This window comes from Leuciscus leuciscus (assembly GCF_965113295.1).
Source record: "Leuciscus leuciscus genome assembly, chromosome: 19".
NCBI classification, from domain to species: domain Eukaryota; kingdom Metazoa; phylum Chordata; class Actinopteri; order Cypriniformes; family Leuciscidae; genus Leuciscus; species Leuciscus leuciscus.
Window position 1 is genome coordinate 37384437 of NC_138743.1, and position 17469 is coordinate 37401905.

Here is a 17469-nt window from a genome sequence, read left to right on the forward strand (position 1 = left end):
CTGGCCACAAGCCTTTGGGGGCGGACACTGTAGCATGTGTTCGCTGAAAACCGATGTGTCCCGAAGCGCACTTGACGCTCGATACAAACATTGATTTCCTGAGGGCTCCGCGGAGGTGCGATTCTTGCTCTCCTCCCCTGGGGGGGACCGCCCTGCTATTTCCATCTCGTTTACAATACCCCGAAGCAGAGGACCGGCAGGGAGGGCTCCATGGAGCAGCGAGAACTTGACGCTCCCGAGGGGCACCTTCAGAGGTCTGCGCATAGCGTCAGGACCTCTTACCCGAAGCCGCCTTCAAAAATAACAGTTCTCAGACCTGTTTTCTCTTTGGAAAGAGTCAAGTAAGAGTGTTGCTTTGACCCCCAGGCTTTCTCGGCTGCATTCGCTGCTGCTTAAACTAGGAGCTCGGCTCTTAATGCGTTCAGGCAGCCCCCTCGAGAACTGGCCATGAATACCCCGAAAGCGCATGTCTTTTTTTCCCTTTTTTTTTTGCTGTATGTGTCGAGATATTTCTCAATGAACACAGCCAGTACCCTCAAGAGCCGACTGTGCATGCGTAGCATCCAAACAGTATCACTCACTGATCGCGTGTGTCACCTCCCGAAGTTTAACGTGGGCAGGAAGATACATGCTTTCATCTGTGCTTATAGTAACAATTCAAGTTCCTACAGGACAAACTACACCAAATAGGACAGACAGTTGACACAGAGCGCTTGCTGAAGAGCAAAAAGATAACTCTGTTGTGTGCCGGCATCCCTTTGTAGCTTCCGTGTATGCCGTCACAAAGTACGTCATGACGCAGCACCAATCAGCATTGGATTAGTTTCATTCATGCTTCAGATGCGTTACGTTACGAGTGTTCCCCCCAAAGTGTCGTCATCGATGCAGTGCGAGTTCCCTCGAAAGGGAACAGAACAATATTGTGTTGGTGTGGACGCTAATACAGTTACGGTTCTAGTTGTGAACGGGCCTTTAGAGTTAGTGATGTACTGAAACCTCCAGCACTGAGTATTAAAGTTGTGCTCCGGACATGAATGATTCCTCACATCATGCGTGTTGTTGAGGAGAGTGTGCTGCACTGTTGCTTTGCTAAGTCAGATCAGACACACATTTTGAAAAAGAGACTGGAGAAGGGCTGAGCGTCTGCTTTTTCATAATATGTCACAATACTCCCATTTATAAAACGGTTAGTTCCAGTCCTTGATTCTGATTGGCCAATAGCTGTGTTTTATTCACAATAAAACGCGTCAAATAAAAGACGCAGATTTACTGTAACAATGGATACAACGTAATCTACTAAAGTTAATAATTTCAGAGTAAATCAGAATAAATTCAAATTAGTGCTGGGCAACGATTAATCGCGATTAATCGCATCCCAAATAAAAGGGTTGTGTTTACATAAATATATGTCTGTGTACTGTGTATAATTATTTTGTATATATAAATACACACATATGAATGTATATATTTAAGATTTTTTTTATTTTATATTTCCAAACGGTTAGTTCCAGTCCTTGATTCTGATTAGTCAATAGCTGTGTTTTATTCACGATAAGGCTGTTTACCTTCATCAAGACTTTTTATTTTAACTCAGTTAAGACATGGGTGTTTTGACTTAATTTTGAGTGTATTCATCCGTTTAAGACACGAAAGAGTCAGCTCAGCTCAGTACTGGCGCGCTGACACAGCTCTCTGTCCGCAAGCTTTGTGTGTTTATCAAATTGAGTTTCTTTCGAGTCTTCTTGTGCATGAAGGGTTTAAAATCGCTTGAATGTGTAACGGTCACAAGCTGGAGTGCCCATGAGAGCCGCCAGAGGGCACTCCACACCAGACTATCTTGTTCACTCAGACTACATTTCCCATAACTCACTGCCCGGACTCATCACTGATTGTATTCACCTGTATCTCATTCACCTGTATCTCATCACCTTGTTAGTTTCAGCCTATTTATTCTTTGTTCATTCATTCAATCATGGCGAAGTTTTGTTTAGTGTCACACTGCAACTCTGAGCGTTTTCTTGTTTATTGGTTTTCGGATTTCTTGCCTGTTCCTTGGATTACTCTCTTGCCTCTGACCCCTGCCTGTCTTGTTTTTGTTTTGTCTTGTTTGTTTGGACTGTCTACCTGTGTTTTGACCCATTGCCTGTTTATTTGGATTACGTGTAGAGGTCGACCGATTCATCGGTTTTGCCGATTAATCGGCACCGATAGTTGATTGGTGGAACTATCGTTATCGGCAAAAATACATACCGATAGTTTTTCCTGGTTGCGTCCGTTGCTGGAGCGGCTGAGAAGCGCGCGCTGTCATTCATTACACAGTAAGAGAGAGCTGAGAAGGGTCTGCTGGCATCATGCAGTACAAGAGCGGCCTCTAGAGGTGTAATAAAAACTATCGCTGATGCCTCGTGTTGTTTATTTCGACACGTGATTCTGCGTGCTGCACTGAGAGCACATGCTGCGTGGAGAGCGCTGACATCAGATGCGCGTTTAAAGCACCGACAGCTAAAAGGTAGCCTATGTATACAGTACATTTTGTCATATCATTATAAAGTGATTAATTTGTTGACTAAATGCTGCATTAGTAGAGAAAGAACAGCACACCAGTATGTTTGTTTGCCTTCGAGGCTGAGAGGACGCTAACATTAGTAGTAGTACCTCAAGCGGTTAAAACACTGACAAAAATAAACGTAAGTTCGACCCGAATGTTTAATGTCACAATTGTTACCTCTATTTGCATTAGTTTATATCCAGCTGGTCACTTTTATGCATTTAATATGCAGAGAAGTTGCATATTTAAAGCTAGAGACGTAAGATAGCAAACTGATATGTTCATACAGCCGACAGAAACATAATTATAAACAAATCAGAAAATCATTAGATTTCGGTAATTTTTTCGTCATCACTTTAATACATGTTTTGTTATTTTGATTAGATAATCATCAAGTGTTTATAAAATAGAAGCAAAAGTGTGAGAGACTATACATTTAATATTTATGTCATTTCAATGCTCTGGCATTGTAGATATTTAAGCATGACTGTTTGGATTTATATGAAATGATAACACTTACAATAAAATTCCATTTGTAACATTAACTAAGGTTAATAACTTCTGTATAAGGATTGTTCATTATTTGTTAATTAACATGTAGGCTACTAATACATTTTTAAATTAAGGTTTTTATTTGTTAACCATAGTTAATGCACTATCAAACTAACATGAATGATCAAGGTGCAATTGTATTGCTCAAATATTATACCGATCAAATTGTGTTACTTTTTTATTCATTAAGTTGGCTTGAAAAATAACAGTTTAATAGTTACATTTTGAATGTAACTGGTTTTATTTGTTATTTAGAGTATTACTTTTGTTTCAGTTTGAATGAATGTCTTTTATTGACTTCAATATTTATTCATATTATATGTTTATTTCATTTAGCATGTTTTCATGGTTCAATACAGTTTTATTATTTTTATAATAAAGTTCAGCACTGTTTTACTTGGAGTGTTATGTTTGTTTTTATCCCGTATCAATTTTAAAAACTATCGGTTGATTAATCGGTTATCAGCAAGTATGGCCCAACCTAGCTATCGTTATCGGTAAAATCCACAATCGGTCGACCTCTAATTACGTGTCTGGATTGCCCCTTAATAAAGCTGCGTTTGGATCTTAACCCTCGTGTCTCGGAGCGGTTCGTGACAGAATGATTATGAGGACTGCGGTCATGTTCAAATACTGCTTTCTAGTTCTAAATAACAAGTGGAATTCGGCGTGTTTACTGGATCAGTAGAGTAAAATGACGTAGAGAAAAAAGAACCGGACAGCAGTTGTTGTGTGGTTACATGTGTGTTTGTACTGTGAAACACGCTTGCATTGACCCGTCACAATGGTTTCAAACAATTCTCCCATGATTCTCAATAGACAACGAAGCAAAATAACATGCAGTATACTTAAGATTCTGGCAAAATGTTAATTGCTGCTGTCTATTGAATTTTTTTATCGAGTTGAATGAATGATTCAATGACTCACTTATAAAGACTCAACTTTTTTCATTACTGGATGATTCAGTGTTTTTGAACGAATCTCTTGAATGAATGATTCAATGACAGACACATTTTTAACAGTCTCTTGTCTTGATGTTACTGATACAATCTTTATTTGAAGGATCAAGTTACTTTCTAAAGGTGATTTCTTCTAATCTGATCACTACTGTAGACATCAGTGTTTATATCTGAACTATAAACTTTTATCCAGTACTTCTGTGATAATCTGACAGAAATAATGAGACTGTGATGTTGAAAAGACTGTTAGTGAAGCGGTTTCATATCTACACATGACGACTGCTCTCTCTGGATCAGATCTGAATGTTCGCTGTGATCGCACTTGTCTAAGCTTTAATAGACATAGAGCCGAATCGCTGTCATTGAGGAATAAGATCATGTGGGGGTTTGAATCGAGTATATATCCACGATATATCATCCACCATATCGGTATCGGCCGATATATGTTCATTTTTAATGATATCGTCATCGACCTGATAAGAAATTTGGCCGATATATTAAAGCCGATAAATAATGTATTATTTCCTTCAGCTGAGACTCTTCAGATGTTCACTGTTCATCATGATGGTTTTGAATCGCTTGAAATATGATTGAAATCTCTTCATAAAGAAAAATACAGTTCAGTGCAACATGTGCAGCGCAAATCTGTCATATCGGCTACATGTAAAACTATTATGAGAACATCATTATAATCGTGTGCTTGGGACATGGCTTTAATGGTGAGAATTTTGTTTTTGTAATTAGGCTCTCAAAATAAATAAATAAATCATATTTAGATTTATCGGCCAATATATCCGTTACCGGCTTTCAAATATAAAGAATTATTGGTTATCGTATCGGACAAAATGTTTGGTGCATCTCTAATAAAAACGCATGTGAAACAATTTCAAACAGTAGCATGCTGAATTATAGTCACATGACCTTATTACACTAAGTGGCATTTAGTTGGGTTGGAAATAACAGAGTTATTTAGTGTTTTAGTCTTACTTTTGTGTAAAATCAACCTGACGTTTGTCTCTCTGATCAAACAAGTCAAGAAGGAAATTACAGGCAATATGGTTTCCGGAGCATTTATTCATGAAGAAGGAAGGTCAGCTTGAGTGCAGTGCATTGTTTGGACACACAAGGTTCCCACAGTCATGAAATGTCTAGAAATGTCAGGGAAATTTAGCAACTCTGAAATTGAAGCTTCATTGTTGTTGTTTTTAGGGTATGAATTACACCAAACATATGTAACGCACACTGTTGCATCCCATGAAAATTGGGTTAATTGTTATTAAGATTATTCTTAGTGAGGACTTATGGAAGAATTCAAGAAATTTTGCTCAGTGATGATGTTCAGTTTTAGTGCTAAATTTACTGCAGAAATTCAGCAAAATTCATGCAAATCAGGCAATGCACAAATTAAAATTAATTGCCAGCTTCTACGGCACAGGACTACCACAATCTAGTGTGCTTTACTGGGATTTTACAGCATTGCTCAACATTTGTTTCTGATGCGTTGATGTATTGCACATTGATATAGAGCTACGAATGACTCAGTCTCTGAGAATCTTTTAAAAATGGATTGAATATGATACACAAATCAGTAATGTTGCACAAAAACTGCTGTATCATTTTCTAGCAAAATTGTTTATACATTTATAACCGTGAAAGAGTGACATTACAAAGAAAATGTTAAATGAAAAATATTAGCATGAAAAATAAAATGTCTTGACAAAAATATATGTTACTAAACATAGATATTCATCACACTTGTGGTAGGGCTGGTGCAACCGTTGGCAGAAATCCTAAACGTAAATACTGTTTTAAGAAAGAGGCCACAGGATGTTGTGTTGGGGTTTTCCGATCTCTCACATGCTTAACCTGAGAATGAATACAGAGTTATTGAATGAGTGAATCTGTGTGACATAACGCCACATGTGTAATGAAGATGAACACTATACCACAGCACTTTCTCTCTCTCTCACACACACACACACACACACACACACACACACACACACACACACACACACACACACACACACACACACACACACACACACACACACACATATAAACACAAACAAGATGATGGTTATGAGATGGGTAATTATTGACATGAACATTATTTTCTTATACTTGATATATTATCTACAGGACATGTCTCTGTTCAAATAGTATTTTGTCATTCAAACTAAAGTAGATCAGTCTAGTCAAGTCTAGTCAGCTTTATTTATATAGCGCTGTTTACAGTACAGAGTGTTTCAAAGCAGCTTTACAGAGATAACAGGAGAATAATGCGACAAAGTTTGTTTCTAGAAGAAAATAGAGTTCAGTGATGGTTCATTTGTGTTGTGGTGCGTCACAGAGCGCTGAAGAGAGACGGCTCCAGGACGAATGGAGAGGTGGTGGTGAGGAAGAGATCCCGTCTGACGGAGAGGAGCACTGAAGACGTGGACAGCTCCATCGAGGTCCCCGAGGAGGACGACGACGACTATGTCAGTTTACCTACTGTCACTCTTCTTTTCATCTTCCACTTTCATATCCTTTATAGAGCAGAGACGTGTGGGTCGGACAGAGAGAGGTCACTGGGTTGACATTTTTAAGGCACAACATGTATGATTTTTGGATCAAAATATGCAAAAACCACTAGAGCAGTGTCATATACAGTACTGTGCAGAAGTCTTAGGCATGTTAATGGACGTTCCCGCAGTTCTTCTGGATTTAGGTACTTTTGCACAGTACTGTATTTTGTTGACTTGTGTACTTGCATTATCCCAGATGTTTCCAAGAATGTTGAAATCCAGAGAAATAAGTGTCCGTGCGTCGCCTATCAATGACGTCACACCCGAGTTATCCTCGATTTCTGGTTATATTTAGCAGAAACCACGGAAACACTAAAGACGCTTTAATATATTACATGTTTTATTAGCCAAGGGAACAACTGTATGGATACATTTATCATTAATCGTTGTTATATATCTCAACACTGTTAGTCTTATAGTTTGAATCGCTTGTTTTCTTGATTTTCCGCGAGTACCATGTTTTTACCGTGCCTTTACCGTGCCTCAGAGAAAAGCCCTGTCTTGTCAAGTGGCTAACAAAACATTATCAGATGCAGCTTTATTTTTAGTAACAGTAATGCTGCATTTTCTCCACCATACAATATGTTTTAAAATGAATTGCATGCCATTTAGCAACACAAGCCATCCAGCTTTTATTAATATGAAAAACTACAACCTCTAGTGGTGAAAAACTACATATTGTGCCTTTAACAGTCCCTAAAATAAAACTTCATTATTTTCCACTTGCAGCCTCAAAAAACTTTGAATGTAGTGTATAGAAAAAGTTCTATAAAGTTCTATAAACAAGTTATCATAATGTTACACATGTAAACCTTTTAAAACACCATTTGTGGTACCTATACACAATACTGTGTGCAATCAGTATTAGGCCGATTTCATAATTAATAATGAAATATAAATTATTTTTTTCTGGTTTCACAAAAATAATTAAACTAAATAATTTTCTTCAGAATAACCCGTATAAATTTTTCCCCAAAAAACCCCAACAATTAACAACCTTAAAACAAGATACATATTTGCTGGTGAAGCTAAAGATAATGCATGCGATATTAGGACTTATTTTCAGTGATCTTGAATTAAGGTTCTACCCGTCAGGATTGAATGTAACTCAAACGCAGGGGATAATAGGTGTTTATTAATAAATAAAAAACTTGTAGGGGAGAAAACTAGATCCACTTTAGGGAAAAGCAGAACAGGACATCGTGAAGAACACATCAAGAATAAACAGGGACGCAAACAAGGATAATTATCAGATAATAATCAATAATTCAGAGAATGGGACACCATACTTGGCTACACGCCACTTTCACTTTCACATGTTTCTTCTGTTAGCCAGTGCTGATGAGGAAGCAGATCTGACCCTAGATTCCTGTTTTGATGTGTGTAACAGGAAGAGAAAGAGAGCCGGAGACCGGCACGCGGGGCTACGCGAGGCCGACGGAAACGCAGAGGAGACGCAGCTCTGCTCAGATACAGTGAGACACACACACACACACACTCACTCCTCCAGGCGACAGTCACATGATCGCCATGATGACACCTGTGGTTGTTTCCCATGATGCAGCGGTCCCGTATGGAGGCAAGAAGAAGGCGTGGTGCTGGGCCTCGTACCTGGAGCAGGAGAGAGCCATCGCTGCCCCCAGTAAACTCTTCAAAGAGGTGAGATGACACACACACACACACATGATACGGGCCAGTGTCGCTGCTGTGAAAGGAAATTATTCCGCTTTTATACACACTTATATTTTAAAAAGTTAACTTACACCCAGCTTGCAAACATGTTCTAAGAATGTTTTGCTAACATTCCTGTTAAGTTATGAAGATGTTATTGTTCTCTGAACATTCAAAACGTACAGTTTTTTACATGTTTTGAAAGCTTTTTTTTCTTGGTTTTGCAAAAGTTAAAGGGGTGGTTGATTATGATTTCACTTTTCTAACTGTAGTTAGTGTGTAATGTTGCTGTTTGAGCATAAACAACATCTGCAAAGTTACGACGCTCAAAGTTCAAAGCAAAGGGAGAGTTTTTTTTTTAGGAAATTACTTTTTAAGGACTACAACAAACGGCTGGTAGAGACTACACGAGCTTCCTCCAGGGTTAGTGACATCACCAACACTAGAATTTACATAAACCCCGCCCTCGGAACACGCAACAAAGGGGGTGAGTCCATGTTGAGAATAGGTGATAGGATTTGCTAACACACAAGCTGTTGAAGCTCCGCCCCCTGTGCCGGGAGCAGCAGCTCATTTGCATTTAAAGGGACACACACAAAACGACACGTTTTTGCTCACCCTCAAAAAGTGGCTTTAACATGCTATATAAAAATATCTGTGGGGTATTTTGAGCTTAAACTTCACATACACACTCTGGGGACATCAGAGACTTATTTTACATCTTGTGAAAAGGGGCATTATACCTCCCCTTTAAGGGGCCGATCACACCTGACGCGTTTTTGGCAGTGAGAGGTGCCTATTTTCAATTGGTTTCCTATGGCAGCGAGCGTTCTGCGCGCTGTTTATGCGCCTGCTGCGCCTCGCGTTTTACCGCCTGCTGCGCCTCGCGTTTTACCGCCTGCTGCACCTCGCGTTTTTGAAGTTGAAAAAAAAGCAACTCCGAGCGGAAAAAGCGCCCGACGTCATCGCGTTTTTTTCCACTGTCCAATCGAATGAATGGAGAGGCGGGCCTTCCGTTGTAGTGATGAAAAGCTACAGTTGCTTGAACGCCCGGAGAGTGCGATGATGGAGGATAAACTTGTGGTGCTCTCGCAGGTTACCAGGAGCTTAACGACTTCACGAACCGTCACTACCACAATGTTAACAGAAAGTAAATAAAGTTAATAAAAGGCAGATTTGACGTTTACTTGACTGACAGGACAGCTGTTTCAGTGGTTGCCTAGCAACATAAAAAACGCAGCGCACTGCTCGTTCTGTGTGATGGTAAGTGCAGCTGTGTGCCTCGCGTTTTCGAACCTGAAAAACGCGTTAGGTGTGATTTATGGTGTGAATGTTCTAAGGGAACATTTTTATCATTTGGAAATGTTGTTTTTGAATGTTTCTCTGAAACAAGTTATGTTCATGTTAATGTTAGAACGAACATCCATCTAAATATTGTTTGGAAAAAACATTCCATGATTGATGTATAATGTTTTTGTGCTAACATTTTGAAAACATCATAAAAGAGCAGTTTACTTTGATCGAACATTCTAGTAATGTTACTGGAAGAACGTTTGTTCATAATTTAAGTGAATCTCGTCAGAACGTTCGCTAAAGTTCTGAGGACGTCCCGTTAGCTGGGCATCTAGCGAAGCACCCGTAAAGGATTGTTGATTATATGGATTGTATTTTCATGTTACAGCTGCAAACTAATATGATGGCAATACTGTAAATATGCACTGTTTGTCAATCTTATTTTCTACATGGACTTTAAAGTGGACTTAAACCTCATTTTAGTTGTGATAGTGTGTCACAGACAGTCCACATCACATTCACACTGGGGTTTTAGGAAGCCAAATAATATTTCATAAGTATATTTAATTTAACTTGGAACTACAGTAATAAAATGACAATGCTGTCTTGATTCCAACAGTCAAACCCTCAAGCTTTACACTGGCGGAGAACTGCAGGGAGAGCTTTAGGTTTCTGTGAAAACAGGTTTACACACGCTGGACGGTTCATCTATCTGGCTCATACAGTATATCATCTATTCATTTATTCATTTAGCAGATGCTTTTATCCAAATCGACTGACAAATGAGAAAAATAGAAGCAGTTAAACTAACAGTAGGACAACAATATGCAAGTGCTATGACCCTTCCCAGTTTAATCTAACACAGTACATGTATTTTTTTTTATTTTTTTTTTTTAATAAAGATAATAGATATAGAATAGAAGAGAAAGTGTTAGTATTACTGGATCAAGTGCTGTCGAAAGAGAAGCGTCTTCAGCCGTTTCTTGAACGTGACTCCGGACTCAGCCACTCTGGGGTGTGTTTCCCGAACAACGCCGTAACTCGCTGCTTAACTACTATAGTACGATTCATCGTTGAAGAAATCAACTAGCTAATCACGACTGTTTCCCGAAACTGTATTGTCGCAAAGTGGTCGTTCAACCACGTTGGTTTATGACGGCACGCACGTGGTGGAGTAATAACTTCTTTTAATGAAACTGTTTGAGATCGAGTTAACGCTAGATGTTTCGCTATAAATTACAGGCATGACATCTGAGGACTATTTCTCTTTTTTCTCAGTTATTTTGCTTTATTTCCAGATTCAGTCATAGACTCGTTCTTACACACTAGAGCTCGTTCGCACATGCGCACTCTTCAGAAACGGTGCTTTAAATCTCTTGACAAACTAAAAGACGTAAATGACATTTGTATGTATTCTAAATAAAACAGGTTGTACTGAATGTCAGCTTGCTTATTTTGCTCAAGATTAGGATTTATTAAGTCCACATGTCATGCAAACTAGAAACTCTGCTTCTAACCACAGGTCGAGATCAGGGGCCGGTTTCACAAAGCTATTTTAGACCGGTCTATAGTGTTAGACAAGTCTAAAATTTGCTCATAGACTAGTCTAATGCAAGTTAGACTGTTTCACAAAAATAAAGACTAAAATAAATTTTAGACCAAAAACATTAGACCCCTTACCCCCAGGCTAACTTACCCCCAGACCCCTTACCCCCAGGCTAACTTACCCCCAGACCCCTTACCCCCAGGCTAACTTACCCCCAGACCCCTTACCCAGGCTAACTTACCCCCAGACCCCTTACCCCCAGGCTAACTTACCCCCAGACACCTTACCCCCAGGCTAACTTACCCCCAGACCCCTTACCCCCAGGCTAACTTACCCCCAGACCCCTTACCCCCAGACCCCTTACCCCCAGACCCCTTACCCCCAGGCTAACTTACCCCCAGACCCCTTACCCAGGCTAACTTACCCCCAGACCCCTTACCCCCAGGCTAACTTACCCCCAGACACCTTACCCCCAGGCTAACTTACCCCCAGACCCCTTACCCCCAGGCTAACTTAGGTCTAAGACTCTGTTACCTTGGCAACCAGCAGTAACAATCAGTTACATTACAAACAGCCAAAAGAAAAGGGAAAATGGCTCATAATTTAAACATTTCTTCTTGTTACTACATTCTCCGCTAAATTTCCCAAGTAAAATGTTCTTGTAACTGTTATACTCCTCCAACACACACATATTATCCGCTGGGGTAAACTGCACTGAGCGGCTGAATGCGCTTACTCGATCCGCCATGTTTTTTGTTTTGAAAAGTGTCTTATTTTACCCAGAATGCATTGCAGTGTAGTCCTACTTAAGATAGTCAGAGTCTTAAGGTCTGATTTAGATGTCTCTTGCTACTATATCTAAGCCATAGTCAAAGTCTTTCTTTGTGAAACCGGCCCCTGTCGTTCCAGACACACAACTCTGCGATGCTGTTTGCGAATGTTCGTTAGAACGATGGTTTCGGGAAACACAGACTCGTTGAACTGCTGATAACGACGGAACTTGCGAACATTGTTGGCCAACGATGCTTTTGGGAAATGCACCCCTGGTTGAGTTAGATCATTCCTCCAGCAGGAACAGTCCAGGTGAAGGTCCGAGAAAGAGATTTAGTGCTTCTTTGAGATGATGCACCACAAGACGACGTTCGCTTGCAGAGCGCAGGTTTCTGGATGGTACATAAGTCTGATGTAATGAGTTTAGGTAAAAGGGAGCAGAGCCACTGGTTGTTCTGAAGGCAAACGTCAGTGACTTGAATTTGATGCGAGCGGCAACTGTGAGGAGAGGAGTGACGTGTGCTGTCTTCGGCTCAGTAGATCAGTTCGTCGTATTGGTTGTTGGCCATAACATAAAAAAAGTTGGGGTTCAGTTTCTTCGTTTTAATAAATGTGCAAAGTTATCACAAATCTTGTTTTTGTTTTGTCATTTAGGTTATGAAGTGTAGATTAATTTGATCATTTCAGCATGTGTGTAACGGTCATCAGCTGGAGTGCCCTTGAGAGCCACCTTGAGAGCCCTCCACATCAGACTATCATTATTCACTCACAACTACATTTCCCATTATTCACTGCCCGGACTCATCATCCCTGATTATCACATTCACCTGTGTCTCATTATAGTGTTTAGTTCACCCCATATAAGCCTGGTTCACCTCATCATTCCCTGCGAAGTCTTGTACGTTATTCCACTGCATTTCTGAGCGTTTCCTTTGTTGTCGTTGTTCCTGGTTCGTGATCTCTGCCCGTCTCCTGGTTTTCCCGTTCCTGCCTCACCCTGTGGATTTGTCTGTGTGTTTGGATTGCCTGCCTGTGTATGACCTTTGCATGGATTCTGATTACGATTTTGATTTACTTTAGTAAACTGCATTTGGATCCTCAACCTTCGTGTCTTGGAGCAGTTCATAACAATATGGCTGTGTGTCCACCAAAGAATTTTCAGTGGTTTTTAATGGGAGCGCTGCGTATTTATAAACGGCAGCAGTGTAAGTGTTGAGCGTTTTATTCCTGATGCTCAGAGTAGAAAATGTTCAACTTGGGAAAAACTTGGGGAAAATGTAGCACTCATCTCTGTCATTTGTTACCCAGCCGTCCAATCACAGTGCAGGAGGAGTGGGACAAATCAGAGATGGTCTTATTATTGGGAGATATGGGTGTCCGTAGCAAACTTTGATCACGTGAGCCTTGATAACCAATCACGTTACAGCCTTGACGTCATTGAATTTCAGTCGAGTTGTGCGACAGTCAATCACACGTCACGCAATTGTCCGTGATAACTCTTTTAAAACAGCATTTTTTCAATGTAAACTCTAATAATAGATCAATCCAAAACGAATGTTTTAAGAGCTAGCATGTTGAAGATTAGCTGATGGGCTGTTGATTTGTTAAATGATGAGCCGCTTTCACACAGAAGTGGTTTATTCAGTGCAGTGAAGCCTCTCCTCCATTGACATCTATTAAAAAGCGGCTTCTGGTCCCCTTCCCTGCGCACCACAGTGTTAGCAGGCGGTACACACTTTTTTGTTAACCTTGCAGGCTTGACTTCAACAAGTGGCTTTGGGTAAAATACCACATGACCAACCGTCACATATCCTGCTTGTACAACGGCAACAACAAGCACAATGACACAACAAAGCTATTTAACACAAGAGTCGGAGAGAATCGACACAATTTGACATTCAGAAACAAACTATAACCCCTTTCACACATACAGTCTTTACTGGTGAATTACCAGTAACAGATCATGTGTGACCAGGACCTTTTCAGATATACCGGTAAACTGGTTCTTCGGCAATAGAATCGGAAGTTGTAACATTACCAGTAATTTACCGCTATATGCGCTGTGTGAAGGCGGAATGAAGATTACCGGTATTTTGCACGTACGAGGTCAGCTGATGTAAGACATGATTTGGGCCAATCAGAAGCCGTTGAAAGAGCAACAGGTCTGGGCCATGCATTGAATGATGACGCAGATGATGCGTTTACTCAGCACTGTTTACAAATGTCTTCAAATTGGAGTGATAGATTTGTCAACAACTCAGAGGAACAGTTTGCGATACTGTCACGTATGATAAAATAACTAGCCTTCTTCAGGAGCAAGGCATAACTTACTATGGCAAGCCATTTTAACATTTAATCCTTAAAACCTACTAGTATCTATTTTCATGCTACCAGTACTTATTTTTTAGATACTAGTATCTATTCCATTAAGTATTAGAACTTATTCATTAGCTACTAGTGCTTATTCTTTAGGTACTAGTTCTTATTCAGTAGATACTAGTTCTTATTTATTAGATACTAGTACCTATTAAAAAGACACTAATACTTATTAATTAAATTCTAGTGCCTATTAAATTGGTACTAGTACTTATTCATTAGATACTAGTACTTATTTCGATAGTGACTAGTAACTATCCTTTTGTTACTAGTAACAAATAAATTTTTTTAGCCATTGACTTCTATGGGGATCAGTCATTCAGATATCAACTATTCAGTTGTGACTAGTGTGTATTCCAGTTGTGACTAGTACGTATTTATTAGATACTAGTACTTATTTTTTAGATACTAGTACTTATTCAATAAATACTAGTACTAAGTCATTAGATACTAGTTCTTACTAGTACTTATTCATTAGATACTAGTACCTATTAAAAAGACACTAATACTTATTCATTAAATTCTAGTGAATACCTAAAGAATAGATACTAGTATCTAAAAAATAAGTACTAGTAGCATGAAAATAGATACTAGAAGGTTTTAAGGATTAAATGTTAAAACGGCTTGCCATAAACTTACTGTTAATGACATCATCACAGAGTTTCTGGGTGTTTTGGAGCTGATGTGTGATGGGCTGTTACCGGTAAAGAGCCAGAACGCGGTTACTTGTGTGAACGGCACACACGCAACTTTCAGACTGTGTGATCTCTGTGTTCGATCTGCATCATCACTGTCTGTTTTTAAATCTAAGTTAAAAACTAATTTTTTTGATTTTGCATATAATCAATGAGGAAGTTATTTTGCATTGTGTTTTTATTAATTATATTGTATTGTCTTATTGTTATGTTTTATTGTGCAGCACATTGGTCAAACTAGGTTGTGATTAATTGTGCTATACAAATAAAATTGACAATTTTGACATTTTTGAATTCACTGGTAAAAGTCGTTCTGGTAATTTTACGGTAATTGACCGGGATTGCTGTGTGAAAGGGGCTTATGAAGCGCTCTCAAGCGCCTGACGCTGGGTGTTTTCAGGAGAGCGCCTGTCATGTGACTAAAAGCACACACGGCCTCATGCTGCAACATCACAACATGTGAAGAAATGTAGATATTTTCTGAATGCACTGTATTAGTGAGCATTTGTATGCTGGTGCATCTCTAGCTGTATAAGGAGTGTGTGACTGGACTCTCTCTCTCTCTGTGTGTGTGTGTGTGTGTGTGTGTGTGTGTGTGTGCAGTATCAGTCATTTCCGCAGTGTAAGAACGGCTTCAGGGTTGGCATGAGGCTGGAGGGCATCGACCCCGAACACCCGTCCATGTACTGCGTCCTCACCATCGCTGAGGTAACAGCACTACTCTAATAGCAGATGCAGAAAGAGGAATATGATGTTCTACTTTTCACTGAATGTTTGCATTTTTGCAGGTGTTGGGACATCGAATCAGACTGCATTTTGAGAAATATTCGGACTGCTATGACTTCTGGGTAAACTCCAACTCTCCCGACATCCACCCTGCGGGATGGTGTGAGAAAACCGGACACAAGTTGCATCCACCTAAAGGCAAGAGACACAAGAGACTCACAGAATACCCGATACGTGTTCAATGGCCAATCCTGAATCAGCGTTAATCACATGATCACACAGAGCTGCCAACACTCACGCATTCACCGTGAGACTCACGCGATTAAAACTTTTCATGCCACACATCCATTTTCTCACACACAAATCGCGAAGCAAAGAGGACACGGAGACCGACAGACTGGACAGAGCAGGTTACTTACTTATGATGTAAAACAAATATCAGCTCTCAGATTCTGTCAATTTTATTACGAAATTCAAACAATAAATACCGTTTTGGTGCTTGTAAATGTGATTGACAGATCCCTAGCGGCACGTGACCCGATCATCTCTACTAGCTAATAGTAAATAAACACCAACACTGTTGAAAGATACAGTACAACTCACTGAAATGTATATTCCTCATACATGATATCGACCAATCAGTGTTTTTCATCCGCGGAAAGGGGTCAATAAAACATCTGGAGAACAATTGTGTCACATTTACCTCAGAAAAGCCATTTAATGACCATAATATAGACTATAGCACGTTAGTTGGCTAGAAAAAAAGTATTTTGCTAAATATGTGTTCTATATTACGTATTTATTATATTTTTACTTGACGTATTTTATTTTACTTTTACTAAAGTTGTTATTATAATAAAAAAAACGCATTATATTTAATTTGAGTTCTTTTTAACCTTAAATACTGCCAGCTGATAGGCCTCTCTCTGTGTGTTTACAGCATTAGGTGAGGGGGTTTTTTTCTTGAGAAAAATTAATGCCTATCTTGTGTACCTAATATTTATCCAAATGAGTCAATATTAAATCAAATCACAATAATTACATTTAATTGAAATTGTGAAATTTGTGTCAAGCAATAATAACAAAACGTAGCTTACCAGAAATTGTAACATTTAAACATTGTAACATGTTGACACTAAACCGAATAAAATTCAGATTAGTTACTAAAATGACAATAACCAACACTTTACAATAAGGTTCATTAGTTAATGTATTTACTAACATGTACTAACAATGAACAATACATTTGTTACTGTATTTATTAATCTTCGTTAACATTAGTTAAATCCAGCTGTTTATAGTTTGTTGATGTTAGTTCACAGTGCATTAACTAATGTTAACAAATACAACCTTTGATTGTAATAATGTATTAGTAAATGTTGAAATTAACATTAACAAAGATTAATAAATGCTGTATACGTGCAGTTCATGTTTACTAATGAACCTTACTGTAAAGTGTTACCAAAAAATGTAGTGCATTCTTGAACAAGCATTATGCTTTTGAAACTCTTTAATAATGAATGTGTGTGTCGTAGATGTTGTGATGTGTGTGTTGCAGCAGTGTGTGTGTTGTTCCTCACATGGCCTGTGTGTGTGTGTGTGTCTCTGTAGGGATGAAGGATGAAGAGTTCAGCTGGTCCTCCTTCATCAAACTAAATAAAATACAGACGGCACCCAAAGCCCTCTTCCAGAACCAGAACATGGTGAGTGTGTGTGTGTGTGTGTGTGTGTGTGTGTGTGTGTGTGTGTGTGTGTGTCTCAT

The 17469-nt window shown here is 39.2% G+C and overlaps 1 protein-coding gene across 1 annotated transcript in view; it reads left to right on the forward strand.

Annotated features, from left to right (window-relative positions):
- The window catches only part of l3mbtl3 (L3MBTL histone methyl-lysine binding protein 3), a 71503-nt gene that overhangs the window by 11041 nt on the left and 42993 nt on the right, over positions 1–17469 (forward strand). Inside the window, 6 exon segments of the mRNA XM_082147724.1 lie at positions 6413–6542; positions 8020–8104; positions 8194–8288; positions 15585–15689; positions 15770–15905; positions 17319–17410. Coding sequence (XP_082003850.1) covers positions 6413–6542; positions 8020–8104; positions 8194–8288; positions 15585–15689; positions 15770–15905; positions 17319–17410 — 643 coding nt within the window.